The sequence below is a fragment of the Fukomys damarensis genome, unplaced genomic scaffold (assembly GCF_012274545.1).
Source record: "Fukomys damarensis isolate Sample0158 unplaced genomic scaffold, DMR_v1.0_HiC HiC_scaffold_16, whole genome shotgun sequence".
Lineage (NCBI taxonomy): Eukaryota > Metazoa > Chordata > Mammalia > Rodentia > Bathyergidae > Fukomys > Fukomys damarensis.
The window spans coordinates 18068113-18095177 of record NW_022900928.1 but is presented as its reverse complement, the minus strand read 5'-3'; the positions used below and the strand labels follow the sequence as shown (position 1 = coordinate 18095177).

General features: G+C 45.3%; 1 protein-coding gene across 1 annotated transcript in view; it reads right to left on the bottom strand.

Annotated features, from left to right (window-relative positions):
- Positions 1-27065, bottom strand: part of Galnt18 (polypeptide N-acetylgalactosaminyltransferase 18) — a 328098-nt gene that overhangs the window by 39692 nt on the left and 261341 nt on the right. Inside the window, exons 7-9 of the mRNA XM_010615263.1 lie at positions 14064-14249; positions 8349-8486; positions 3160-3255 (exon numbers count right to left, since the gene is read on the bottom strand). Coding sequence (XP_010613565.1) covers positions 3160-3255; positions 8349-8486; positions 14064-14249 — 420 coding nt within the window. The remainder of the gene's footprint in view (positions 1-3159; positions 3256-8348; positions 8487-14063; positions 14250-27065) is intronic.

The following is a 27065-nucleotide window of genomic DNA, read 5'->3' as shown; positions in this document are numbered from 1 at the left end:
GGGGGGGGGGGGGGGGGGGGGGAGGAGAGGGAGGGAGTGAGGGAGAGGCAGAGGGAGAGTGAAAATGAGCACTCTGGTGTCAGTTCTTAAAAGTAATCACACCAAGACTCCCCTTTATGATCTAATTTAACCTTAATTTACTTCTTCACCTCCCACAGTCAGGAGTTTACGAATTTGTGAGGGGACATGATGCAGTCCATAGCATTCTGCTCTTGGTCCATCCAAATTCACATCTTTATTGCATGCAAAATACATACATTCACTCCACCTCAACAACCCCAAAGGTCTTGACTCATTCCATCGTCAACTCTAAATTCTGAAGCTTGAAGTCTCATCTAAATATCTAAGTCAGGTATGGGTGAGACTGGATGATACCATTCATCCCAAAGCAGGATTTGTTTCCTGCTCAGCCCATAAAAACAGATTTTTTTTTAAATTTGGTACCAGGGATCGAACTTGGGTCCTTGCACTTGTGAGGCAGGCAGTGGAACCACTGAGCTAAATCCCTGGCCCCAAACAGACATTTTATATGCTTCCAAAATACCATGGTGGGTCAAGTGTAGGATGGACGATCCCGTTCCAAAATCAAGATATCAGAGTGAAGGAAGGGATGATGAGCTCCACATAAGTCTAAGACCTAGCAAAGTGAATTCCATAGGTCTTAAGGCCTGAGGAAAACCACTGGCTTAATGATTCTGTCCTCCAGGCCCACTAGGTTGATAGGATCAGCCCCATGGCTCTGTGGGGGTCGCCCTGCCTCTTTGATGGTGGGGGCACCATCTATCACTGCTTTCAGGGGCTTTGCTAGGAGTTGCAGCCCCGATGACCTCTGAATTGCCTTTGGCACCACTTCTTCCTTTTCCTTGAGGAAAAGTGTACATTCACAACTGAATAACTAACTCCATGGCCTAGGACTGGGAAATCCAAAGAGCAGAACAACTTCTCTTCAATCGCTCCTACTTCCTATGCCTCTCTGCCCATATCTGTACCTCCCCTTCCTGGCTTCTGCTGGGATGACAAATTCTGTGAATCACACTCCATTTGAATTTATCACGAGCCATACCCTTAGTGTCTTCTTCATAAGAAGGGTTCTCTTTCTTTTTATTTTTTTTTCCCAGTGTGGTTAGACCGAAACTTCTCCAAATCTTCAGGTTAAGGTTAAGTGAGATCACAAGGGTGGAACCCTGATCCCGTAGGCTTAGTGTCTTATAATTCTAGACATGAGTGAGCTCATGTTCATTCTCTCCGTCTCTCCCCCCCGGCCACGTGTGCACCCACAGAGGAGGCCATCTGCAAGCCATGAGGAGGGCATGTACCAGAATCCAAGTTGGCTTCTTGATTTTGTACCTTCCAGCCCCCAGAACTGAGAAAAAATAAATTTCTGTTGTTTAAACCACCCTGCCTGTGGTATTTTGTTGTGGCAGCCTGAGCAGACTAATACAGGCAATGTCTGTAGAAGTGAAATACATCAGGTCTATGAGTCAATAATTCTACTTCTAGGTATAAATCCAAAAGAAATGAGTACAAATGTGCATCAAAAGGCATGAGCAGGATATTCATTGCTGCAGTAGTCACAGTACTTCCAATTGGAAATGCATCAACAGTAGGATAGACAGCAAAGTATGGTATATTCATAACCTGAAACAGTACGTAGTCATACAAACGAGCAAGGGACTTGCATGAAACAGCACAGATGTGTCTCATAAATATAGAAGATGACACAAGAAGGTATGTGCTAAATAACCCTATCTATCCAAAATTCAATATCAGGTGGTAACATATTTTTTTGAAAATTGGGATGCTGGGTTACATGAGTATGCTTACTCTGTAGAAATTCATCAAGTTGTACATTTTTGTATGATATATGTATATGTATATATATATATATATACACACACACACATACATTAATATTTGCATGCACACACACACACACACACACACACACACACACACACACATATATGGTACTTCAATAAAAAGTTTATGTAGGGGCCGGGATTTAGCTCAGTGGTTCTGCCGCCTGCCTTGCAAGTGCAAGGTCCTGAGTTTGATCCCCAGTACCAAAAAAAAAAAAAAAAAGTTTATGTAAAGGAAGTAACAAGTCAAAATCATCATGTCATTTTATAACAGTGAAGAATGAGCTGCTACATCACTATTAGGTGGTGTGGGGATGGTGTGATCTGCTGACCTGTAGTTAATCAGTGATACCACAGCAGTGCAGCCCACAAAAGTGGTTGGGTTTCACTGGACAGTCACTGGGAAGTTTCACCATTCATCCTGAAGGTAACACACTTTATGATATTCTTTAGTCATGCCCTTAGGCAGATAGTACCTCTTTTGAACAGAGAGAATTGCAATTGCACACATACATAACTATATCTATAGCTATCTATATCTGTCTATGTTACCTATCCATGATAGTATCAATTTAAAATCACTGTTCTCTTCTGGAGTTAAGTAAACTCTGAGAATGTTATCAGTTGACAACATGTCATTCCATGGTGCTATTGGTTAATGGTTGTATGTAGTTGTTAATAGTTATTAATAGTTCTGTATATCGTTGTTTTCTTAATAAACTATCTCTCTTGCCTGTGTCTTGGCATCTTCTTTGTGTGTTTCAAGCCTAGACTACACATGGAAAATTCCTAAGGATGACTTATTTTCCTGGTAGCTATCCTTCATTCTCCACCAGAAGCAGGTCATGAGATTGGAAAGAAGTCTTCTGGCTATACATTTTAGCCCCAGCTATGATCTGCGAAAGGAGAGAATCTGAACACCATGACAAGGCGCTTGGAGAGACTCAGCTGTATCAGGGAGCTTGGGGAACACTTGGTCTCCTTCCTGCTAGGGGAGGAAGGGCTTGACTGCCAGGAGCAGGACTGTGATTTACCCACCGCCTCCCCAAAGGAGACAGGTGTTTCTCTTTAGAAACGTATCCTCTTCTTTCTCCCCACTCCAGAGCATCCCAGGCTTCTAGCATCCACTCTCTCAGCTTCCTTCCAGGAAGACAGGGATGACTCTCTCCATAGAGTGGAAGGAGTAGTTCTTGATGAAAATCCAGGGCAGCTGGGTCAGAATCTAGGTATTTTTCTCCCACACCAGACAGTCACACCCCCACCCCCAGCACAGGTGCCATACAAAGTACAAAGGACTCACCTGGGGTGTCATGCCATGGCAGATGTACATGATGGGGACATTCTCCGTATCTGGCCCCTGGTCAAGACACAAATCTGTCTTCAGAGAATTCTGCAGCTGAGCATCGCAAGAGAGAGCCACACCAGAGAGAAAACAAAGGCATTAACTCGGGAGCAAGCATTCCGAGACAGACAGCATCTCCTTAAGCTACCCAAGGGCTCTTGAACACTGGAATCCAAAGGTACCAGCTTTTGTCTTGCATAGCAGTTTGAGGGGAGACTGCCTTACGCTCAGGGGAAAACATTCACATCTCCTTAAGCAGCAAGTGGGCTTTGGGGGCTGGAACTGTCTGGCCAAAGATAAAAGACACATGTGTACACACAAGACAGTGCTATGGTGATCACTCCCCCACTTCCCCAGGCACAGTGGCTTTCAAGAGTCTAAGGCCACGCTTAGAAAGGGCAGCCTCTGGTCTCCATGGCCCTGCTCACCAGTCACAGCTGAGGAGACCTGTGGGCACCTGCCCATAGTTTAGAATAAATGGGTCTCTCCCCCTTGCTCCTCTCTTATCTCTGGAATTCGATCATCTCATCATTCCCTTAACCTGTGACAGGAATCTAAATGGACTGCGGAGACTGTGATTAGTGGGCAGTGGCCACAGAACTGTGAAATGACTGAGACTAAGTGTAGGGGATAAATAATGAGACAGATAGGATGAGACAAAAGAGACCATTCTGTGTTTGCTCTGCTTTAATGGCTTTCTAGCTTACGTGCCCCTGTCCTGTTGTACCAGTTTCTGTGCCTATGAGGGGATTACGGTACTCTCACCCAACCCCGGCCTTAGCCTGAGCTAGCTTAACTGGTTTTCTCTTCCAGAAATAGGAAGACCAGAATGCAGAAAGGCAGAGGCAATGGACCACAGCAGGGTCACCTTTCTGGGGAAAGTCCAGAGACAGAGAGCCCTGGGCTCGTGGCAAGAGTGGAACAGACCCCATCGAGTGGCATGGGAGCAGATATCAGAGGCACATGTGTGTTCTGTGTAAACCCTGCTCTTCACAGGGCACAAGAAACAGAGTCAGGTTCTCCTGAGTTTCCTCTCCTTTATGGTTATAGCAGCTTAGTCCCACGCGGTTCAGAGCTCCTGGAGAAGTACATATGAGCAGTGTCCACTCCCCGGGCAAGGGCCTCAGAAGCATCTGGGCAGCAGTCCCCCATCATGTGCTCTCTCCTAGGCCTGCCTTTGCAGGAGAAGACACTTTAGACCTGTCCTGTGGCTCATGGAGAGGCAACGATTGCATCATCTAAAGCCAATCACTGTGACCCATTATTATGACTTGCTGTGGTTAAGAGAAAGATCCAGAGATCTCTGAGACTAGGTTAGGTTCTTCCCTGGGTTCTTAAACTAGCCTCTGGTGAGGCAGTGGCTATTTTTTTAAAAAAATAAAGTCTACCCTGCTCTGCGTCATCCCTTCCCCTTTAAGCAGGTGGTCTATTGAAGTGCTGGGGAGAGATGGAGTCCTGGATCTAGCTGTGTCCTGGATCCAAAGCAGCAGAACACCTTCCTATCTGTTTTCTTCTCCCTGAAACAGAGATGATGATAGTGCCTACCTCGTAGGGCTGTTAGGAGGATTAAGTGATACAATATCTACAAGTGCTTAGCACAGGGTCTGGCAAACAGCAAATGTGCGATAATTGTTAGCTGCTATTATTACTGTTATAACCTACCTGAAAGCCACTCAGGGAAATTAGCTTTTAGGAACGCATCTATGTGCCAGGTATCACATAAGGTGCTTACCACATGAATTGCACCTAATTCTCAAAATAATCCAGCCAGGTCTGTAATATTCTCCTTTAAGGGCAAAGAAACCAAGGTGAGGCTGCCTGTGTGTAGTGCCCCTCCCACTGGGTGGACACTTGCCCATGTTGCCCTCTGCTCGGCCCTTCTCTTTGCCTGACCAAACCTCTTCTTGTTTAGGTTTCAGTTTATCTGCAACTCTGGAGACCTTTCCTGACCCATGACTAGGGTGAGGCCATGGCTCTGCCCTTCTCCAGTACCCTCATTTTTCTCATTGCAGCGATGGAATACTGCATTCTTGCTGCTTCTTCAATGGTCTGTTCCCCATTTTTAGTCTCCAGGCTGGGTCTCTGCCCTTCTGTATAAGAGATGATCAGGAAATACAATAAAGGTTTACATTTTTAAAAATGTATTACAGTAAAAGACACATTGTCATTAATCCTTTTCAAGATACTCTCACCTTTCTTCGAATACACTCACCCCATCCATCTTGCCATGTTCTGAAGCAGTTCTGGAAGACCCTTTTCATGAGTATCTTCATGAGATATGATAACAAAAAAATACAGTGACGGCTGCTCAGTGCCACTCAACAGAAAAGCAGGCCTCTAAAACATTACGGTGTGTCCTTGCCCATCTGATTCATTGAATCTGGCATTGTGCGACTTCTGGCTCTTCTCCCAAAGTCAAAATGACCAGGAAAGGAAAATTCAGGACACTGAGGCAGCCATGAGAGTAACACTGCAGACACTCATGAAAAAGGACTTGCAGAACTGCAGACAGTGGCATGAATAATGGTGGGATAAATGTGTTTGGTGAGGATGAATATTTTGAGGGGAGATTAATTTCAATGTATCTATCACTGTAGTAATTTTTAAAAATGTAAACACACACTATATTTTTTCGTCACACCTCATGCACCACCTGGTCCAGGGCACACAGAAGACAGGTATACTTGTCAAAATAATGCGTGCAAAAACTGAGTGAATGAATGAATGCATAGCATTTCTAAATTAGTGACATCAGAGTTAAACAAGTGGCAGAACTGGAGTCTGTCTACTCTGAAGCCCAGGCCCTTTCTATCATGCAAATGGCTATAATCCTAAAACTGTAAAAGATGCCCCACGAGATAGATTACAATAGCCATTAAGGTTTTGCATATTGTCGAGGTTACACAGCAAGTAAGCGGCAAAGCGAATGTTCAGAAGCCTGGCACATCTGTTTCTAGATGCTTCTCCATCTCTACTCTTAGCCTCAGAGCTGGGACCCATCCCACACTATCCCATCTCCTAGAACACAGGGCTCAGTAATCCAGGAGAAACCCACACCCACACCCACACATAGGGCTCACAGGTCCTTCTGTCTCTAGGAGTCATTAATGAGACCTGTTAGTGGATTAATGAGCTGGGCTGTAGACTTGACGCTGTCCTGATTGAGAGACCCACAAGTTATTTGACCTGAACAACGTATTTTGGTCTTGAATTGAAAGAGAAAAAGATAACGAAGAAACTCTGCCCCGGAAAAGACATCTGGTCTCTCTATTTTAGAATAAAACTAATTACCAGGAAGAACAATTCAGAGCCAGCAAATTCTCTTGCTGTTGTGGCTGCATCCTGTTTGGCCCATCTTCACCCCACTGCCCCCATTAAGAGTTCATTATGTTCCCTGACAAGCAAGCGCAGCTCTGCTCATGTAGGAGCCCAGACACTGACAATGTGGTGGGGGCGGTGAGGCTGGCTGCGCCCTGCACTGTGGCTGACAGATGAACATGCAGAGGCCAGAGAACTCGGCCAGAGACCTCAGCAGCCTCAGGATGGCTAACGAAGCCTGGCCCTCTGGGATGTGCATGACTTTCAAGGTGACTGGGTGCAAACGGCCCATGCTATGGACTCAGACAGATCCAGATCCCAGTCCTGTACATGCCATATACTAACAAAACATTTCTGGGTCTGGCATCAGGGACTATCTGATAAACCTGCTGTACACAAGTGCAAGAAGAGACATTATTGCTTAGAAGATGAAAATACCTTTGGCCAAGACCCAGAATTGCAATGGCTACATGTATCTACCTCCATTATCCCCGCTTCCTCTGCCTCTCTGGGTGAGTTTGGCTCATCTTGTTCAGCTATAGCTGATCGCCTGCTAGGAACAGGAGTCTAGAAGCTGGCCCCTGCTCACAGAGGTTTGGAGTTAATGGTTTTTCTGGAGCCACTGTGGTACTACTGTCCTCTTAGTGGCCAAGAAGTACCCATAGCTTGCTATGGGTCAGAGTATGGAACATCAGGAAGGCTGAGTCCTTGGATAATTCTGGTGAGGTAGTGGGGACCAATGAACACTTTGCAGTGGAGTGTGTTTCCATGGTGATGGCAGGATGTGAAGCCTCAGGCAATAGCTGGGCACCAACAACTTAGGTCTTTTCTGATCGCTGAATTCACCCTCCTGAGAAGCTGAGAGGCAAGAGGCCGCTGGGCACTTCTGTTGTGATGTGCCAACAATGTTTGGGGCTGTCATGAGAGGATAGACTCTTTTCTACAGACTGGCTCCCTGAACAATAGAGACTGATGGGGGACAGGGAGATCCTGGGGTCTGTGTCCTTTAGAATCCTAGGATGCTAATGTTCAGAGGCCCATAGAGAACACTGAGCCCAGTCTCAGCAAGGGCTTTTCCCGCTTCTGGGCTATTGTGGCTGCTCTGTGTATTCTATTCCCTACTGAGGCAGATCTTGAACTTAGTCCATAAGGCACCGAAAGACAGGCCTCTGTTCTTCACGTTTTCATCTTGGGATAACATAAAAGGTCTGGGGGGCACCCAGTCCAAGTGAGGAACCAGGATGGTACTACCTGGTGTTAAACTCAGTTTCACTGTTGACTGGGTGAATGAGACAAGTCATTTCTTGCCTCTCTGTTTCTGCTTGAGTGGTCTCAAAGGCCTAACTGTCACAGATAAAAATGTTATATGCTCAGTCTATAAGTCAGCAAAAACCAGGTGAGATATTCAGAAACCAATCAGGTAACATTTAAAATATCTTAAGAGCTGTGGATCCCAGTTTATCAAGTTCAAAGAATTGTAATCTTAGACAGAAAGCACATTTACACACCTCAGACTTGTTTCTGTTCTGGGACAGTATTAGCTTATCCTATTGAGTAGGTGAAGGAACTAAAGCTCACAAACAGTAAGATGCTTAATGTGGGCCTGGAAAGTGGGCCTGGAAAGTGGGCCAGATCAGAAGCACATCTGTCTCTAGATCCCATGATCTGTGCTCGTCACCTTGCTGCCCCCATCAACAAGCACAACTACTGCCTCGCTCCAAGTGCAGTGAGCTAAAGAAGGTTCTGTTTCTCCTTTCCTCTCTGTAGCTTCTCCTGGGATTCCCTTCTGTCTGCATCCGCATGAAACCCATAAGCAGCTGGCTCCTTACCACCCCATAGGCAATGACGTCAGAATACATCCTCATCTCTGGGTACACGCTGACCAGGTACCACCGGAAGGTTTTGCACTGAAGCTGCTTCCTCAGAGCCTTTCTTGCAGAGATGTCTCCAATGTCAATTCCTGAGTCCTGCACAGGAAAACAGAGGCGGAGATGCAGCTTCGCCCCAAGCCCCACGTTGGTATGACCAGTGCCCCCAAGCAAGATTTGCACTCTGCTGGAGGGACCATGTGGGGAGTTAACTTGCGCACTCTTCCACATACACTGTTCTCACCCCATAGCAATTCCTGCCTAGACTCTGACATATGAGGTCAGCATCGATGGGGACCACTGCATATCATCAAACACCACTGAAAATCAAGATGCAAATCCTTGTATTTTATATGACTACAATTTAACACGGTATCCACTTGTACAGGGAGCCATTTGCAGAATCTGTCTCAGGAAGGCCTCTGTGTTCTAAAATTCTGAGTTCCCAAGGAGAAACCCTGTTTCCTAACTCAGGATTGGAGCACTGTTTTTCTCTCTCCTTAGGATCTACTAAGACAGAAAAGAGATGTGATCTATCAGGTATACATCTGTCACCTCTAGGAAGCTCCAGAGGCAGCATACATGTCTCGCTACCACGGCCCTGTTTATCAATTGACTTTTGCTTTTCTGTTTTAATGGCTCAGCTTATCTGCCCTATGTATTTACTGTCAATTGCATCAAGCCCTTTTTCAGAGCGAGGGCATAAATCAAGAAACATACAGACCTCAGACAAGGTCACCTTGGCTCTTATGAGAAAAGAGTGAACACATTTTCTTCTTTTGCCAAATATTTCATGTAGTGAATTAAACATTTCCTCCTCTAAAATTTGTATCTGCCCAGAACCTCCCAGTGTGACTTTATAGCTTCTTTAAAGACACAATGTTTGAGATCCCAAGATAAAACCATCCTGGATTTAGGAGGAGCTGGAAATCCAATTATGAGTATCTTTATAAGAGGACAGAGAGGGAGAAATTTGGATCCACAGAGACACGGCAAGGAGAGGACCATGTGAAGACAGAGGTGGGGCTGGAATGATACATCTACAAACCAAGAATTCCAGCAAGCAGCAGAAGCTAGAATAGGCCAGGAAGGATTATCCCCTAAAGCCATCAGAGGCAGGATGGCCTTGCTGGCACTGATTTTTAAACTTCTGGCTTTTAGAACCATGAGATAATAAATTTCTAGTTATAAGCCACTGAGTGTGTGGTAATTTGTCTTAACAGCCCTGGGAAACTCATAAAGTTAGCCATGCCAAAAATGGGCTCGTATTCCTGCCACAAAACTCCTTGCAACAAAACCTACAGAAAGGCCAGCACCAAAGGGCCACTTGAGCATCCCTGGCCCTCACTCTGTCTTTGGGCAGAGGAAGCAGCAGCTGCTCTGGAATATTGAACCTTGTTTAAGAAAATATTGATGCCTTGCTGCAGGCTGACTTTCTGTGTATTGATAAGCAAAGTGATTTCCAATGAAAGGGGCAGGACGCAAGAGCCTGAGGATGCTTCTGCTTCTCACAAACTTGAGACTGAATGTGGTAAGGGGGCAGGCGAGAAGCCGAGCCCTGTGCCGTGCTGTGAATCACAAGTGGCAGGTAGAGGACGCCTGCCCAGGAAGGGCGTTAGAAAGCCGGGGAGAGTACTGGAGCAGTACCACTGCATCACGGGCCGGTGGGACGCCTCCTGGGGACAACTTGGGGAGGGGAGCAGGCAGCTTCCTCCTCTCCGTTCTTTGTCAACTCATCTTTACCAAGCACCTCTCTGAGACCTGAGCACTGTGTGAACAAGCAGGACCGCCACAGTCTGTGCCTGAAGGGAGATGCAGACCACGGACAGACTGTGCACACAGTGTGAGGCACAGAAGGAAGCAGAGAGTATGAGGAGGAACAGAAGAAAAGCCCTCAACGTGCTTACTATGTGGAACGCTGGCAGGGAGGAGGCCAGCAATCAGAAAGGGATTCCTGGAGTTGGGAATGCTTGAGGTGAGTTTGGAATGATAAGCAGAATTAGCTAAATTAGTGTTTCCCAACCATGGCTACCCTACACCATCACCTGGATTACCTTCTTCAAGTTTCAGCACCTCTAGAGACTTACTGATCTGAATCTCTGAGAGTGAGGCCCAGATCAGCATTTCTCATAAGTGTCCGAAGTGATTCTGATGCAGTTGCTCTGCAGATTGGCTTCTAGGAATTACTGACCAAGTGAGAAAGGGATTAAACGCGTGACCAGAGCGAGGTCATGCATCAGTGAGCTCTGACCACGTGCTCTGCCTTATTCTATGCAAAACAATAACACAGATTTAGATAACACAATCTGTTCTCTGGGAGTCCATGATCTGCTGCAGCAGTTTTAAGTTCTAGATGGACCTCACAGTCCCTGGAAGAGCTCTCCAAAACCAGATTCCAGAAGCCCTTTCCAAGCCAATTATAAGTCATAATCTCTAGGGGCGGAGCTCAAGTGATTTTAAAGTCCAGCCAGAATAAGAGAGTCACTGGTCTACTGAGAGAGATTTTAGACAGGCTGCTCATGCAATGACAGAGGCATGTACAGGAGGGAGAGCACTTTTCCAGCAAGGTTGGATGCCCAGAAGAAGGGTTACTGTTAGGGACCTGATGCCACCATTATGGGCCGTGTTTCTGGGTTCTTCCTGCCTCCATGACACTATCTTAAATTTCCTTTTCCTACGGCCGCAATAATTTAGAGAAATGAAATTTAGCTTCTGCAAGGCTAAGTCCTTAAAAGGCAACATGGCATGTGATAGGTTAAAAGTAGCCCACTTGCTCACAGATATGCAGTAGCCCAGCCCTAAAACAATAAAAGGACCATCCCTTCTTTGTTCTCTCTTTCTCTCTGATCTGCTCTCCTGAATAAAGTCTCCTAAACAAAGTCTCCTGTCAGACAGGACCTCTCGGTGTGTGGCCTTGTTGTTGAGCATTGCTGCGCCTCTTCAGTCACCAGAACCAAGTCTGCAAGGATGGAGGAGGGTCTGTAGGGGTAGGGACAGGGAGAGCACTGGATAGTGGGAGTTCTAAGAAGGTAGAGTAAAGTGAAAAAGCATAGAGGTGAGAAACAGCATGGTACAGACAGGGAGCTGTGGCAGTTTCCACAATCCAGTGCTCTATGTAGATCCCAAAACAAGGTGTGGAAAGGAGTGAGGCTGGGGATACAGACAGAAGAGAGGGCATGGGCCCCTCAGATGCAAACTAAACATTGCACTTGGCACTTGACTCTGTAAATAGTGGAGAATTGTTTAAAGATTTTAAACAGGCCAAAGTTATGTTTACTGTACATTTTTAAAAAGGTAACTTCAGGTAGTGTAGAATATAGATTCGAAGGGGGAAAGACGTGAGCCAGGGAGCCAGCTGGAGCCTCTTGCACAGGAACAGAACCTGAACTCAGATGTAAGAAGAGGAGGGCATGGGAAGGAGGGCCTGGTGATTGCTGGAATGGGACTGAGAGGAAGGTGGATCAAAGGATCAATTTCAAGCTCATGTGTCTGGGCAGATGGTGGCGGCACTGGAAGCTGAGGCAGAGGATGCGAATAAGAGCAGGCTTATGGGAAGAAGATGTGCTCAGTTTGGGTCAGACTCATTCTGAGTGCCAGTGGGAACGCCAGGAAAAGATACCCAGCTGGCAGGTGGTGACGCAAGTCTGAAGTAGAGCTGGTGATATTAATTAGGAATTTGTCAACATATGGGTGGTAGTCAATTCCAAGAGCAGATGTGACCGCCCAGAGAGGTGAGATGCGACGGGGGCTCCTGGCCAAAGACACATCCCCAGGGAGCACTCCAGCAACTAGTGGAGGTAAGAGGAGCCGTAAGGATGATTAGAGAGCAGCAGGGACATTCGAGAGTGTGGAATCGTGGAGCCAAGGACTGAAGTTTCAAGGAAAAGGTGCACTGCTAAAGATGAAAGGCCTCAAGATGTCTGTTATAGTAGGCAGTTAGGACGTCCATCCTGGCCTTGGCAAAAGCAGTACGTGATCGCATACTGGGATGTGACTTGAGAAATAAGTGGAAAGTGAAAATCTGTTGACTCTGCAGAAGCTTCAGAAGAGGAAGAGGGAATCTGGGCAGAGAAGCTAGCAGAGGACTCGAGACAGATTTTTTAGGAAACACAGTGACTCCTTCCTTTTCCACCCATGGCTTTATCTCGGCATTGCCACCTCTCATCTGCTCACTTTCCCCCACCAACTTGACTAGCCTGAAGTATCTCCTTGAGGGGTCAGAGGCAGACACTGAGTTTCATCATTTTTCAATTACTTTTACTGACATATTTCTCTACCATTCACTGGGTTGCTGTCTATTTCAACATCTGTTATTTGCAATGGGTTATGTCTGCAGCCTTGGGGGACAGACAGAAGGGCAGATGCAGGACTCCAACTCTAAACAGAGCCTGGAGTTCACTGATGAGCTGCTGGGGAGTTTCCAAATGCTCTTAACAGTTTCTGCCACCAAGAGACACTCACAGCAGGACTCAGTGCCCTATGCACAATTCTGTGATCTAATACCCCAAAGGCACAGTGGTTTCCCTAGAAACACCCTCACTGTCAGTGATGAAATCTGGGAGTTGTTCATTAGGGTTGGCTGCACTTTGACTGAAATTCCTTGGCTCTTCATTTTCTCTCCCAGCTGATGAAATCTCACTGATTATAGGAGTCTGAATCCAACTCACACTCCCTTCTCCAGGATGGTTGTTCTAGAGAGAGGTTGCCAAAAGCTCCCACCCAAATCTCAGCCTGCTTTCTAACAATTTAGCCAGAGAAACATTAGCTTGGTGGAAAGTTCAAGGTACAGGGACCTCCTATGGAAACTTTAGGCAATAATTGATCGTTGAAAGAGAGCTGAGGCTTTCCAAAGGACTCCCAAGGGGATGCCAGAGCTCTGGGAGGAAAGAAAGAGGTCATGCAGTCAACAGTTCTGTCACACAGAGTGCAACATAAGCAATGAACTCCAGGCCAACAAGCCGGTATGGAGGTTGGGGTCCTATGGCTGGCATCTGTCGAGTTCTTCCTCAGCGTTCGAAGGTCATTTCCACATGTGACAAGTTTGAACAAAACCACGAGTGAAACATTGCTTTTTCTCTGACGCTTCTTAAGAGTAGGTGACTAGAAGGACAGAGGACAGTGGTGAATACGAAGGTTCTGTGATGAGGTCAGTAACAGCCTAGAAGTGTCTAGAATAATTTCTTTTTCCTACGAGGGTCCCTGTGGGAGCGTATCCATCCCCCACTCATCAGGCTCAATAAATCCTACTGGTGTACGGATACTCCTTATTGCTCTGGTCAGAGGTTAAACAGAGAAGCTTAAATCCAGTCTACAGGGAGATTAAGGTGCACTTTATGAATTCCTTATCATTACTGGTATATTTTTAATGAACACCCAGAGTCAGAGAAGCTGGGGACCGGGAGCAGGAAGGAAATGTGGAGCCATGGGGACAATTTAAAATGAGGTTACAAAAGCTGAGGGAGAAGAAGCTCTCCATAAAGCATGCTGACCAGGTGCTAGGAGGGGTAAGAAATGGCTCAGAGCCTCAGAATCAGTCCTTTTCTACATGTAGATGTTTGTGGGTTAGCAGTCTGTTCTAGCATGGTGGACAAGACTCTGACCCATGGGAAGAAGAACTTATTTCAGTTATTTTGCCCACTAAGCCCAAAGAAACTCAGCCCCACCGGTGTTCCTTACCTCTTGGGGAATGTTCCAGGCCATGTAGACATGACTTTTAAACTCATCCATCCAGACTTCAGCCACCCTAAGGGCATTCCTGCGGACATGCGCAGTGAGGTCCTCTGTGTAGGGCTTGTGGGCTCGCTCGATGTGGGCGATCCGTGAGCAGGGCAGGACCTCCACGCTGCCACCACACTGCCAAACCTGCAGAAGACAAGGAGCCTCTTGTCAGCGCCAGACTAGACTCTGTCTCTACACCACCACACAACATGAGCACAGAGAAACCCAGCCCATTTCACCTTGTCTCTCCACACGTCTCATCAGGGAATGAGCTGTATCTGATACCTCCTTCCACAGTAATGGAATTAATGGGGCCATTAATTCATGGCTTCATTCTCACTGCCATGGGTTTCTTTGTAAATAATTAATTGTACCTTCTTCCTCCATCCACGACCCCCACCTGGCCAAAGAAGAGATCAGACATTTGGGCACCAAAGATCTGGGTTCTCCTTGTCTTTGAGGAGAGGCTAACAAAACCTTTGATGATGGTCTCTACAGCAGTCCTTAATATAAGGAACCAGCAGGAACTCCCACCAGAAACGGACCTCAGAGCCTCAGACAAGGATTAGTGGTCACTACAGAGAAAGAACCAGACACCCTTCTCCTACTCCATCTTTCCTGCAGAGAGCTGCAAAGAAGGGAATGGCATCCACCTTCTCACCAGTCTTGGTAAATCTGTATGCAATATGATTTTGAAAGATGAAGAAAACTGACAGTACATTCTAAGTCTTAATGGGTAGTGTCTTGAAGCTCTTACTACTCTGACCCCCCAATGGTCCTCACATGAACATGCATACCCTCTTGTGCCTCCAAGATTTTCCTGTTCTTTTTGTATGAAAAAAAAAATCACTCCTCAAGACCTTGATCACATGGGCCCATACATTGTGAGACCTTTACTCGGTTCTCAGGGCAGAGCCAATCTCTCCCTCTTCTGGACCCCATAGCTCTGGTTATCACAGCTCACCAGGTCATCCCCTCACTGACTGTGTGCTGCTACAGGGCAGAACGAGTATCTCATTTGTTTCTCATTTCTAGTGCCTAACACAAAGCCAGGTAGTAACAGGTAATTTGTAAGTACTTGCTGAATAAATAAATAAGGGATCGGTACTCAGTCAGTCAATCAATATAATATACATGGCTGTTGCTTGGTGAGTATGAGCTGAATCTGAAATACCTGGTCAGAGCTGATATATGTGGCTTCTGAAGGACAGTGATCAAGATCTTTGTGGAAAAGCGTGGTCACTTGCTAAGTACTTTCCATTTGACAGTTTGGTGAATAAATTTCGCATGTATAACGTATGCCTATCAACAGTAAGAAGACTAGGTCCAAGATGGAGCATTGGGTTTAACTTAATCTCACTATGATAATTAGGAAGACAATACCTTCTCTTTTACTGATCCAAGTCACACCAGTGGCTTCCTGTAGGGTACGGACAGTTGGAATTGAATGGAAATTTACTGATTTATCACTTACCTGAGGTTGTCATACATTGAGGGCCAATAGAAAGGAAACAAACATTTTTTACCGAATGTCTACTGTGTGCCAGGCACTAGACCTGTGCATACGGGGAGAATGTGAAACATTTTGCCTCTTCCCACCCATGAGGCCACTTTCCTTGTCTGAGTCATGGTCATCTTTCATGCACTCTGCAACTGCCTCCAACAAACTGAGACCTTTGCTCCATCTTCTTCCAATCTCCTCTGCAACACGGCAGTCAAAGCGACCTTTTGAAGGTGTGATTGGATCACATCCCTTCCCAGCACCTTTCCTCCCAGCACACACCCAGATCTGGGCTTGGCCTCATCCATGCTTCCTGCCTTATGCTTATGTTCCCCAGTGTATTCAGAGCTGCAGCCATGCTGACTATTTTTTCTTCCCTCTGCACCTGCTTTCTCTTTAACTGCTGTCTGCACACACAATGATATACCCCACTGTACTCTGCTTCCTCAATTCATTGTTTGGGTATCAGTTCATGGTCATTTCCTAGTGTGCCTTTCAACCAGGTCAGTCTGTCTACGGTCCCTGCCTCATATTTTCCTGACCTAGCACAGTTGGAACTTTTTAAAATCACCTTTCCTCTTTCAAAATGTCATATAAGCTCTTCATCACATTCTCATTCAGACAAGTGCTAAATGATGCCCAGGACAGATTGTAGGTTTCCAGGGGGGTGGGGCATCTGGCCAGGTGGGAACATTGTGTTTAACAGCACAGCTTTGGGGTCAGTGGGAGCTGGGTTTAAGTTTTTACTTACCCTCCCAAGCCTCCACTCCACCCAGTGGAGGGTGATGTGTTGTGGGTAGGTGTTTAACCCTGTGGCTGCTTCATGCATATGTGGATGGAGTCTAGAAAGTGAAAACATGTATGTAGGACAGGGTATCTCAGCCAGTTCTGGCCCCACGGTGTGCCCACAGGCAATTTTAACTCTCACCTAAGAAACTTGCATGATAGGGATACTGCATAGGCCCCTGCTAGAATTCCCGCAACAAGGAAATTGCAATTTCCTATCTGTGCCTGTGATTATTTTATAACAATTACTACAATTGATGCTATTTGGTTTCTGCTGTAGACACTTTTGAGGTCAAACAGTCTGCAGAGGACAGGTTGCCTTCCCTCAAAACATTCTGCAGAGGACAGGGTACATATGCTCCCTCCTCAGAGATTCAGTACCTGTTAACAACAGACATCTGCAGTCTCCTCTATTGTGCAGCATTTTTGCAGAACTCAGCTATGGACAGAGGGAAGCATTTGCCTTGGATATAGCAGATGGGTTCCTGGTGGCATCTGGGCTTTGGAGCAGATGTGGACATGGCATGGAACCCACCATTTCTGGATGCTGCCAATCACACTGATTTCTGGGTGATGAGCAGCTCCACTGACCAGGCTTGACCCCCAAAGAGAATCCCCAAAGTATTACTCATAGCTGATCTCAGGATAGGAAAGAAAATCCTGGACATCTGAATGGTGTGGAAGATGACACCATGAAGCTTCCATGGAGGCTTGGGAGGGACAGGGGACAAGAAAGCAGGAAAAAGGGAGCTGGCCTTGACCCACGAAATGGACAATTCATAATGGATACAAGATCCAGACCCAAGCCAGATGGAGCCTATGGGTTGATGGATAGGAACGACTGTGTCACAGAAGCAGGGCCACTGGATAGAGTGGAGGTGTGGCCAGAAGGGCTATGAGTTCCAGTAGGCAGGAACATCAAGAGGAGAGAGGGAAGGGGATGTGGGCTCCAAATGAATGGCTGAGAAATGAAGATCAAGAAATCTCAGGGAGGGCCGGGGATTTAGCTCAGTGGCACCATGCCTGCCTTACAAATTCAAGGTCCTGAGTTCCATCCCTGGTACCTGCCCCCACCTCAAAAAAAAAAAAAAAAAAAAAAAAAGAAATCTCAGGGAACAGCTCACAAGATGTAGACCATAGGAGAAGGCATGCAGTGAGTCTTATAGGCAGTAGGAGTACCAGGTGGCTATCAGCCCAAGGCTGGATTCTGTCATTTCTGGGCAAGGACAGAGCAATATGCTTCTTGGCCACATCAAATTCTTTCCTGTCTCTGTGCTTTTGCACCTGCTAGCCCAGCCCATCTTCCTGAAATAATTGCACCCACTTGTTACCTCACTCAAATACTGATGTCTTTGTCCACCCAGTCTTTGTCAGCCTCTAAATACCTTTAGTGCACCATCCTTTTTCTTCAGAGCACTTTATGTATTTATCCTTTAAATATCTGTCTCACTGAACCAAAGTGTAAGCTCCATGAAAACAGGAATTATGCCTGTGTGTTTATCACAATCTCTGTCAGCCCTGGCAATTAGAATATATTCAATAACTATTATTTGAATATGTGAATTTGAGAATCGTAGGCTTTTAATGCCAATAGATACATAGTTTTTAACTAGCTCAGTGGGATGCCTTCATAAAGGCCATAAACATAAAATGTAGCCAGATTTTACTGAACACAATGGCTTCCTTTAGGCTTACATGGTTCTTCAGCAAAATTCTTGACATTTAAGTGTGTACTGCTACAACCAAAGAGAGTTACTTTGGCTGCAGAACTTAAATTAAAGTCATAAAACCCAGGAAGTCATCAAATGAGCATGGCCCACAGCAGACATCTTTGTCTTAGGGAACCAGAAAATCACTGTAGAGAAGTGCTTGGATATACATACAGATGTGTTACTGGGCCAATCCCCCAGATGTGACCCAGGCCTAAAGCAAACTGCAAATGCCAGTACCAGGGCACAGCCAAATCTCCCTTATCAGCAGTTCTGAAATAGTTTGTAGCACCCTTCTTGAACTGCAAGGAAACATTTGGATCTTGGGAACTGGTGGAGAGGGTTTGATTTCTGGCTCTGTCACATATTAGCTTTTGACCTGGACTTGTTTTCAGATGTCAGCGGCATTTTATTGGTAACAGTGATTCCCCGTGAGGTCTAAAGGAGGCTCAGTATGAAAAGCTCCCACCAGCAAAGTCAGACACATGATGTGTTCTCAGAAAGCTGGGTCCTTTTCTCATTCCCAGGACAGGGAGCCAATGTACAAGGTTAGGGCAGAGTCTGTGTGCCACTTACAGCTCTCCCTCTCAGTCTGTCTCCCCTGCCTGCCAAATGGAGGAGCCAAACTTGATGCTTTAGAGCCATCCTTTCTAATTTTGAACTCTGAATATGAGTTTTGTTGTTAGTACTTTAAATGATTCCCAGTATTTGAGACACAACCAACAGAGCTGTAAGTTGGGGTACACTGCAAGGCAACAGGATACTGTTTGAACATCTGTGCCGTTCAAAGACTTGTGATCACTCCACCGTCTATGACAGAAGTAACAAATGAGTCTACACTCCTATGTTAAGTCTATTCCTGTTAATGTCGTTCTACGTTGAAATGAATTCTGAGACTCTCTAGGTTCAAAGAAGAAGCAGAGCACCACCTACTAGTTATGTTCATCATGGGAAAGAAATTGGGGATGATAATACCTCAGCCTCATACTTCACAGCCAACTACATAGGATGATATCTCAAATTCCTTCCACCTTTTATCGCCCTGTGACCTTTTTTGCCCTTCAGTACCAGTCATTGAACCCAGGGCCTTCACACTGAGTTATATCCTCAGGCTTTTTGAAAAAAAAATATTTTAAGACAGAATATCATTAAGTCTCTAAGTTGTCCAGGCTACATTCAAACTTGTGATCCTCCTGTATCAACCTCCCAGAGTTCTGGGATTACAGGAATGTGCCACCACAACCAGCTATCTCCTTATGATTTTTAATAAGCTCTTTGCTCTTGGCAAACGATTTCTCCTATTTTCTTAGCTCAGAAAGCTTCCTTCCTACTCCCTATCTACTCAAAGCCAGTCTGGCTCAGTTCCTCCAAGGTTTTGGAACACATGATTTGCACCACACATGTGGTCCTGATTTCTTGGCTCATCTGGTTAATTATCTTTTTATGTGTAGCTGTCTCGCCTGGCTTGGCTGTGAAATGCTGAGACAAGAGTGGAAATCCAGAAGTGGGGAGGCAGGGGTAAGGAAGACAAGGTGGATGCAGCCAAGGCTAAGGACTGGGAAAGCTGGAAGAGGACCAAATGTTCATTTACAGAGTGGTGGCAGGGTCAAAGATGTAGGAAAACAAACATACGGACAGCCTGGGCAGGGCACTTACTCTTGAGGCATTATTCAGTTTTGCACCCTTGCTCACCTCACTATAGTCCTGATTCTATATATAAGAATAACAGGGAAAGAGGTCAAACTGGACATGGTAAACACAAAAGTCAGAGGCCACCAGCAAGCCAGGGTCAAGGGCATGAGGCAGAAAAAGGGGCTGGGAAGGAAACAATGTGCAGAAAGAACCTTTACTGAAAATGTACTTCAGCTCTACATTTGTAACCTTTAATGTCTAGACAAAGATGACAATCTTTAACAAGCTCTGCAAGATCTCTGACAGGGATAAGGGGAAGAAATGAGAACCAAGACCTGTCATGTAAAGGTACAAGATCCCAATAATGAATGCAACTGTACTGTATCCCTAAAATGTACCAATAAACTCAATTTTAAAAAAAAGATCTCTGAGAGCAGCCTCTTGTTTTCCCTGCAGCCTCTTACATTCTACTATCCAGTCACAGCAACTTCTCTTAGCCCTTGCAGTATACCATGTTCATGGATCACTGACCCTCTCCTCCTCCTATCACCTTTACTGGAACCCCTACTCCCCAGCACACATACACTACATGGTTTGTTAATTCCTACCTGCTACCCTGTCCTGATTTTGGTTGAATGACTGCCACGCATTCTTATATCACCTGTACTTCCTCTTGCACAGCAACTACGATAACTTTGTGTGTGTGTGTGTGTGTGTGTGTGTGTGTGTGTGTGTGTGTGTGTGTATGTGTGTGTGAATGAGAGAGGGAGGGAGAAAGAGAGAGAGAGGGAGAGGGAGAGGGAGAGGGAGGGGGGGTACAGCTCAATGATACACAATATAAATGTTTACTACCACATTCACTTAAGAAAAAGTGCTTCGGGGATCTTTTGAAAACCTCTGTGAGTCCCTCCTTATCCCCAAAGGAAGCATATTGTCCTGAATTTTGCTAATAATTTTCTTGCCATAAACCTAAATTACATTGTCTAGTTTTACCTGATTTCGAACCCTATGTAAATACAGTCATATTTTGTGCCTTCTGCAACTTAGTTCTTGCCTTATTATTTTCTCCACCCTAGTGTTCCCTTGTATAATATACAGCAAATTATCATGCATGCTCCTTTTGGTCGACTGGCTTGTTTCCAATATTATAAATGGTGTCCCTCAGAACATTCTCGTATGATTCTCTTGGGACCCAAAAGTGTGCAGTGCTCCATGTATTTACATTACAGTAGCATTTCTGGAGCACAGGTTAGACATACATTCAACTTCCCCATGGAAAGAAAAACTCTCCAAAGTTGTGTAAATCATGTTGCAACCGCCACCCAGCACTCATATTGCTTCACATCCTTGTCAACATTTGACATTGTCCATCTGATTCCATTTTAGCCAACTTAAAATGAAATTATCTTTCACTGCAGTTCTAATTTGAAACCTCTCTTGATTAAAAGTGAGATCCAAGGAGGGGGTGAAGGGAGGGCAGAGGTAAGGGGAAAAAATGAGAATCAAGACTTGCCATGTAAAGCTACATGATCCCAACAATGAATGTAACTGTACTGTATCCCTAAAATGTACCAATAAACTCAATAAAATTAAAAAAAAAAAGTGAGATCCACTTTTTCCCCCCTGTGACTGGCCCGCAATTGCTAACTCTAGGAGAAGGCTCCTGGCTGCCTTGTTGTCACTGAGGGAGCTCTAGTACTTATTCAGGAGTCTAGCTCATAAGAGGCGCTCCAACAATATTTACTGCAAGACTGAGAGAGCAAAGTTGGGCTTTTGTTCTGAGTTATCCTCAATGTACTTTACTTGGTGCTCCCAGGTATCCAAGGGAAGTTATTTAGTAATTTTAAAGTAAAAAGAAATAGTTTTGACAATGCTTAGTCTTCCATTAGATCCCACAGAAAAACACTCCCTGGGGATACAGTTTCTCAAAACGACTCTTCTTGCAATGAATTCTTCCAAAGTGTCCACTTGACTGAATTGTTCCTTGAGAATCATGATGCTTTTTCTTGGAAGGTATCCCTGAAAGGGACTGAACACTGGTCAGTCCCAAGACACACTTGAAGCAGCTCCTCGTTTGAAAGGAGCCCTTCATAACTTTTCCAAGGCAGCAGAAGGATTTGTCAGGCAGAATTCCAAGGAGAGACAAACTGGCTGGAAAGTCTAGGGGCTTTTCATGAAAAAAGACTTACAAGGCTGTCTTGCTAGGATTTGGGATGCAGAGAAACAGCTGCTTGCCTACAGGGAACCCAGAGTAGTCAGAGGACAGTGGCAAAGGTGTCACTCTAGTGAGCTGGCCCATCACAGACCGACGACCCCACTTTTCCTTGGATCCCAATGCTCTATCATAAAGATTAGGCCAAAGGATTTCAGAGAAGGAAATTTTCTGAGGACTGCTTTGTCACCGTGAGGCCACTGAGAGCAAAAGGCAGCTCTAGTGGTTCTAAGTAAGCAGAGCCTATTCATGGCTTCCTCAATTTTCATATTTGGAAAGGAAGAAATCAGACCCTGACACGCTGGGATTGGGGTGTTCTCAAGGGTAGGCAGATGCGCCTGGTGCTCATCAGCATTTGGGTGACCCTCTGCATCTTCCAGATCCCAAAGACATGAAAAGAGAATGTGACACCTGCCCCTTCCTCAACAAGGTAGGAGAGTATCCGGTATTGTCTTCCCTGTGTTTCCTTCTATCATCCATGCCTTCCACAGGATGTTTAAACCAGAATATGGGTTCAAAGATGGTGAATCCATAAGAGAAATAACCTGAATCTATAAGTTGCCACCAGGGGAAAAGCTGCTGGGCAGAGCCTCCCATTCTTCAGGGAAGGTGAGGTGAGCAAGTAAATGAACTTTTCCTGGGTTAAATCTCTGAGGTTGGAGCCTGCAGTTGCAGTCTGTGATGCTGTCTGTGTATCAAGGGGTAAAGTGCCTGGAGAGGTTTGGTCTCTATAGCAACCACTAGCCAGTGCTTCAAATGGGCTTTGCAGAAGAAAGCTTCGGGCCTGGGCATGGTGCGTATGTGGGGTGCTCCCAATTCCAGGGCATAGGTCCCCCTTAAAGCCTCACTAGAGGCTCAGAATACAGACAACATATTTAGTCCTAAGCGGGAGGGAAGGAGCTGCATGGGGCAGGCATGGTAAGGATCATTGCAAGACTGGCTGTTGGTGAGAATCTAGTTCAAGGTCAAAGCCAGATTGGAGGGCAGAAAACCAATGGAGAAACCAGCAAACATGAAAGAGGAGAGGGTAGTGGCTTGGAGGTCATACACAGCCCTGGGTTCCTCAGTAAGTCATAGATGGCAGCCCTGTGGCAAGTCTGCTAGTAGAGAGTGAGCTGGCTGGGGAGACCAGGGCTGCAGCCACACCTTCAGCCTGGTCAGTAGACAGAATCTAGGTGGTGCTGACCCCTACAGCTTCCCATTATGAGAGGCTGGGAAGGTGGACCAGTCCAAGGCTCGATGTTTCTATAGAATAAAACTCTGCAGAAGCTCAAGCTCAGAGAAGGGAGTATCTGCCAAATTCCAAATTGATACTTGTGCTGTCTACTTTAATTGCTTCTCTGTTTTTTTTTTTTTTCTTTTAGTATGGGGGATTGAACTCAGAGCCTGCGCTTGCGAGGCAGGCAGAGGAACCATGGAGTTAAATCCCTGGCCCACGCTTCTCTCTGGCCCCATTATCATCACAGGTTCTGCCAGAAAATGACAATGAGCTTGAACTTCACAGGGATCTGGGGAGCAATTTTCTAAAATCCAAACTTCTGAGAATCATTTTTCTCTAACAACTGGGCCCGTCCATTGAGGAGTCTTCTCTGGTGGGTTAAATCCTTTCAGTTGCTGTGAGATGCCTTCTTCTTGTGGACGTGCTTGCTCACATTCAAATTGAACCTCTGGACTATGTTTAATTTATACTTTGCTCTATAAAGATGAACCACTTACTTATTTAAAGTGTTTCCTTTTTTATGTCTTTAATCAGTGGTTGTTTCTTTCCTCTCTCTGAAGCTTAATCTAATCAGAAACAAATCTGACGCATATGAATGGAATGGCTCATTAGCATGTCAGAATCAAATTCAAATTAGCCATCTTTACCAGAGGCCCCCAAAAGAGCCACACTGCCCCAAATGATGGCTCTGAGCCAGTGTCCAAAGCGTAATACCTTGGCAAGTCAGGAGGTCCTTTCTGAGATCCAGGGCATCCACGGATCACAGGACAAAGCATACATTCTGTCACTCTCAGAAGAGTGAGGGCCATCTGATGACGGGTGGCTGGTGCATCACCGAGACAGGGTAGGTAGAAGCCAGTGATCCCAGGGACAGACATAAGGAGAAGCTACTTCAATGTTACTTAAGCATCGCCAGCACTCTTGGCTCCCTCCATTGGACTGCCCCACTTATCATCAGAGGATAAAATGAAGCTGAAATTCTGAACCTTCTTTGGCCCAGAATGACATTTGTTTTAAGGAGCTTCCCTCTTGTCCAATTAAAATTCAGATTATGAAAGCTGTTGTGCTGGGTCTTCTCTTAAAGAGATTTGCCCTTTTCATACATATTAAAATGAATTGTCAGCTTGGGCGTCATCATGGTGTCATCTCTGAAAGGCTTGCATTAACGATGGGATTTATAAAAGAGCTCAGCAATTCAGGAGGGTGGAATTGAAGGGGACCCACCATTTCCCAGGTGAGCAAACTGAGGTGGAAAATCATATGATAATTTGGAAGCAGTGTAGTGAATGGATCCAAAGCCTCCCACCTGGGAGAAAAGAAGTCAATTATACAGGGCACGGGCTCTGAATCAAACAGTTTTAGTGAGAAAACCTACAATTCCCATCGGTGACTTCAGGTAAGTAACTTCATTTCACCTTGTAACACTCAGTTTCTTGGTCTGTAAAATGGAGATGAAAATGATAAAAGTCCAAAAGTAGCTGCGAGAGTTAAATGAAGTTGCACGAACAGAGAGTTTTTTCAGTACATGGCTCAAGTTTAGAGCCCAGTAAATATTAGCCATAATAATTACTGTGAGATTCCACTGACTATAAGATTCAGCATTCCTGCTTTTCACAAAGGGTAAGAGGAAGCATGCACTATAGCCCTCTGAGCTGGAGACTTACATATCCAACTGCCTAGGTGTCATCTCTGCTTACTTATCATTCAGGCATCTCAAGCTTATTTTACCCCAAACAAGGTTCTTGTTTCCTTCCTGGCTACCCATCTATCCCTTATCATCCGCTCATCTACCTCATCACTCAAGCCTGAAACCTGTAATTCTCTGTAATTCCGTCCTCTTCCTCCTTCTCCACAGCCAATGCAGCAATAAATGCAGTCAGTTCTACATCCTAAATAGAGCTTGAGTTTAATCACTTCTCTCCATCTGCACAGCCAACATCCTGGGCCAAGACACTGGTATCTGTATGGGCAGCTCCACCAAAAGTCTATTAACAGGTCTCTTTCCTTCACTTCTGTTATGCTCCAATTTCCCTTCTAAAGTTATAAATCAGAGTATGTCTTTAGTCTCTGTTTCAACAGTTACTTATTGAGCACTTACTATGTGTCAGGTACTATTAGAAGAAATGGGAATTTTGTCACTGAATCTAACACGTAAAACCTCTGACATCTTGAACTTGCATTCTGTTTTTTCCAGTATAACACTTGCTCTGGACTAAATTACCTCCAATATGTTAAATCACTAATTCCCCATTGACTGTATTGGAGATAGGGTCTTTAAGGAGATGATTAATGTTAGATGAGGTCATAAGAGTGAAGGCCTGATCCGTCTGGGATCCTTAGAAAAGGAAGAGATATTAGATCTCCCCTCTCTCTGTCTCTGTCTGTTTCTGTCCCTCTCTCTCTCTCTCCCTCTCTCATCTGTCTCTCTGTCTTTCTTCTGTCTCTTTCTCTGTTCTCTCCCCACCACCACCACCCATGTGCCATGTGAGGATATGGCAAGAGGATGGCTCTCTGTAGGCTAGAAAGATGCCCCTGCCTGACAAGATCCAATCATGCTGCATCTCGCTCTTGGATCTCCAGCTTACAGAATGGCAAGAAAGTAAACTTCTGTTGTTTAGCCACTCAATTTATGCTATTTTGTTATGGCAGCCTGCGTTGATTAACATAGCACTTATTTCAATTTGTACCCACACATCTATTTTTGTTCCATTTTACCAACTGTCTGTCCCATTGTAAGATTAGCTTCAGAAAGGAAAGAGCTATATTTACTTTTCACACATTGTATGCTAAATGCCAAGCATGGTGCCTTGCATATGGTAGGCACCCAATAAATAATATCAGATGAATGAACTGCCTCAAAAGGGAACCTAAAATTTTAAGTAGAGTGAATGTACGCCCTGGCTCGCTTGGGTCAATACTGGTTTACAGTGCTTATTTCAGGGTAATTACTAGTAGCATCTCCTTTTACTCTCAGATATGTTTGGTTTGGACAACAAATTATCATTTATTTACACATTTACTATTTAGCTATATATTCCAAGGTTTTGAGATACAAGTTGACTTTAGAAACATTACAATCTAAAATAAGCTTCTGTCTTGAAATCATAGTATTGCTAGTCTTCCCTCTCCCCTACTCGGTGACTTCTTTATATGAGTACAATTCTGGTGCAGTGAAAATTATGCAGATCACTGAGCTCCTCACCCACTGGTGTGCAGCATCCAGAGCAGAAGTAGTGGATAGAAGGTGAGCACAGCCCCCTGGCCAAAGAGACCAGGGCCCCGTCCTTTAGACGTTCTCAGACCGGACAGAGATGGGCCTTGAAGAAGTAAATAACATGTTTGGGTGGTTTACACTGTGGATTAACTCCTTTTTTTCAGGACTGACTTGCTATTGCACATAAGCATTGCTTTATTGAAAAATTCTTGTGTAGGGATGACTTCTGGAAACCATCATCCACAAGCACGAGGAAAACACTTGTATGCGTCCTGTCTCTTGCATCGGTTTACAAAGTGAAGGACACTTGTAAGTGGAGGAGAAGTCTCTGAATGTCTGCAACTGCAGATTTGTGAATATCAGGCCTTGTCGAAGAAAACCACACAGGGTCTGCATGAGGAGGAGGAAGGGGAGGAAGACAGGAATGAAGAGGAGGAAGGGGAGAAGGAGGAGAGGAGGGAAGAGCGGAGGCCATGCTCAGTTTTGTTAGTCATTCTGGCCTTGCTTGATGGTCCCTTCCTGGAGAATAAGAGCTACAGTGGAATGGTGGCAAAGGGCCACCTTCCAGCGTCTGATACAAACCAGCAGCAGGCCAACTCAGCTGAAGAACAGAGAAAAAGGAAACAAGAAAGAGAGGGAGAGTGACTCTGAGGAGCTTTAACATAGATTGCTGCTCCCAGCTTTTTT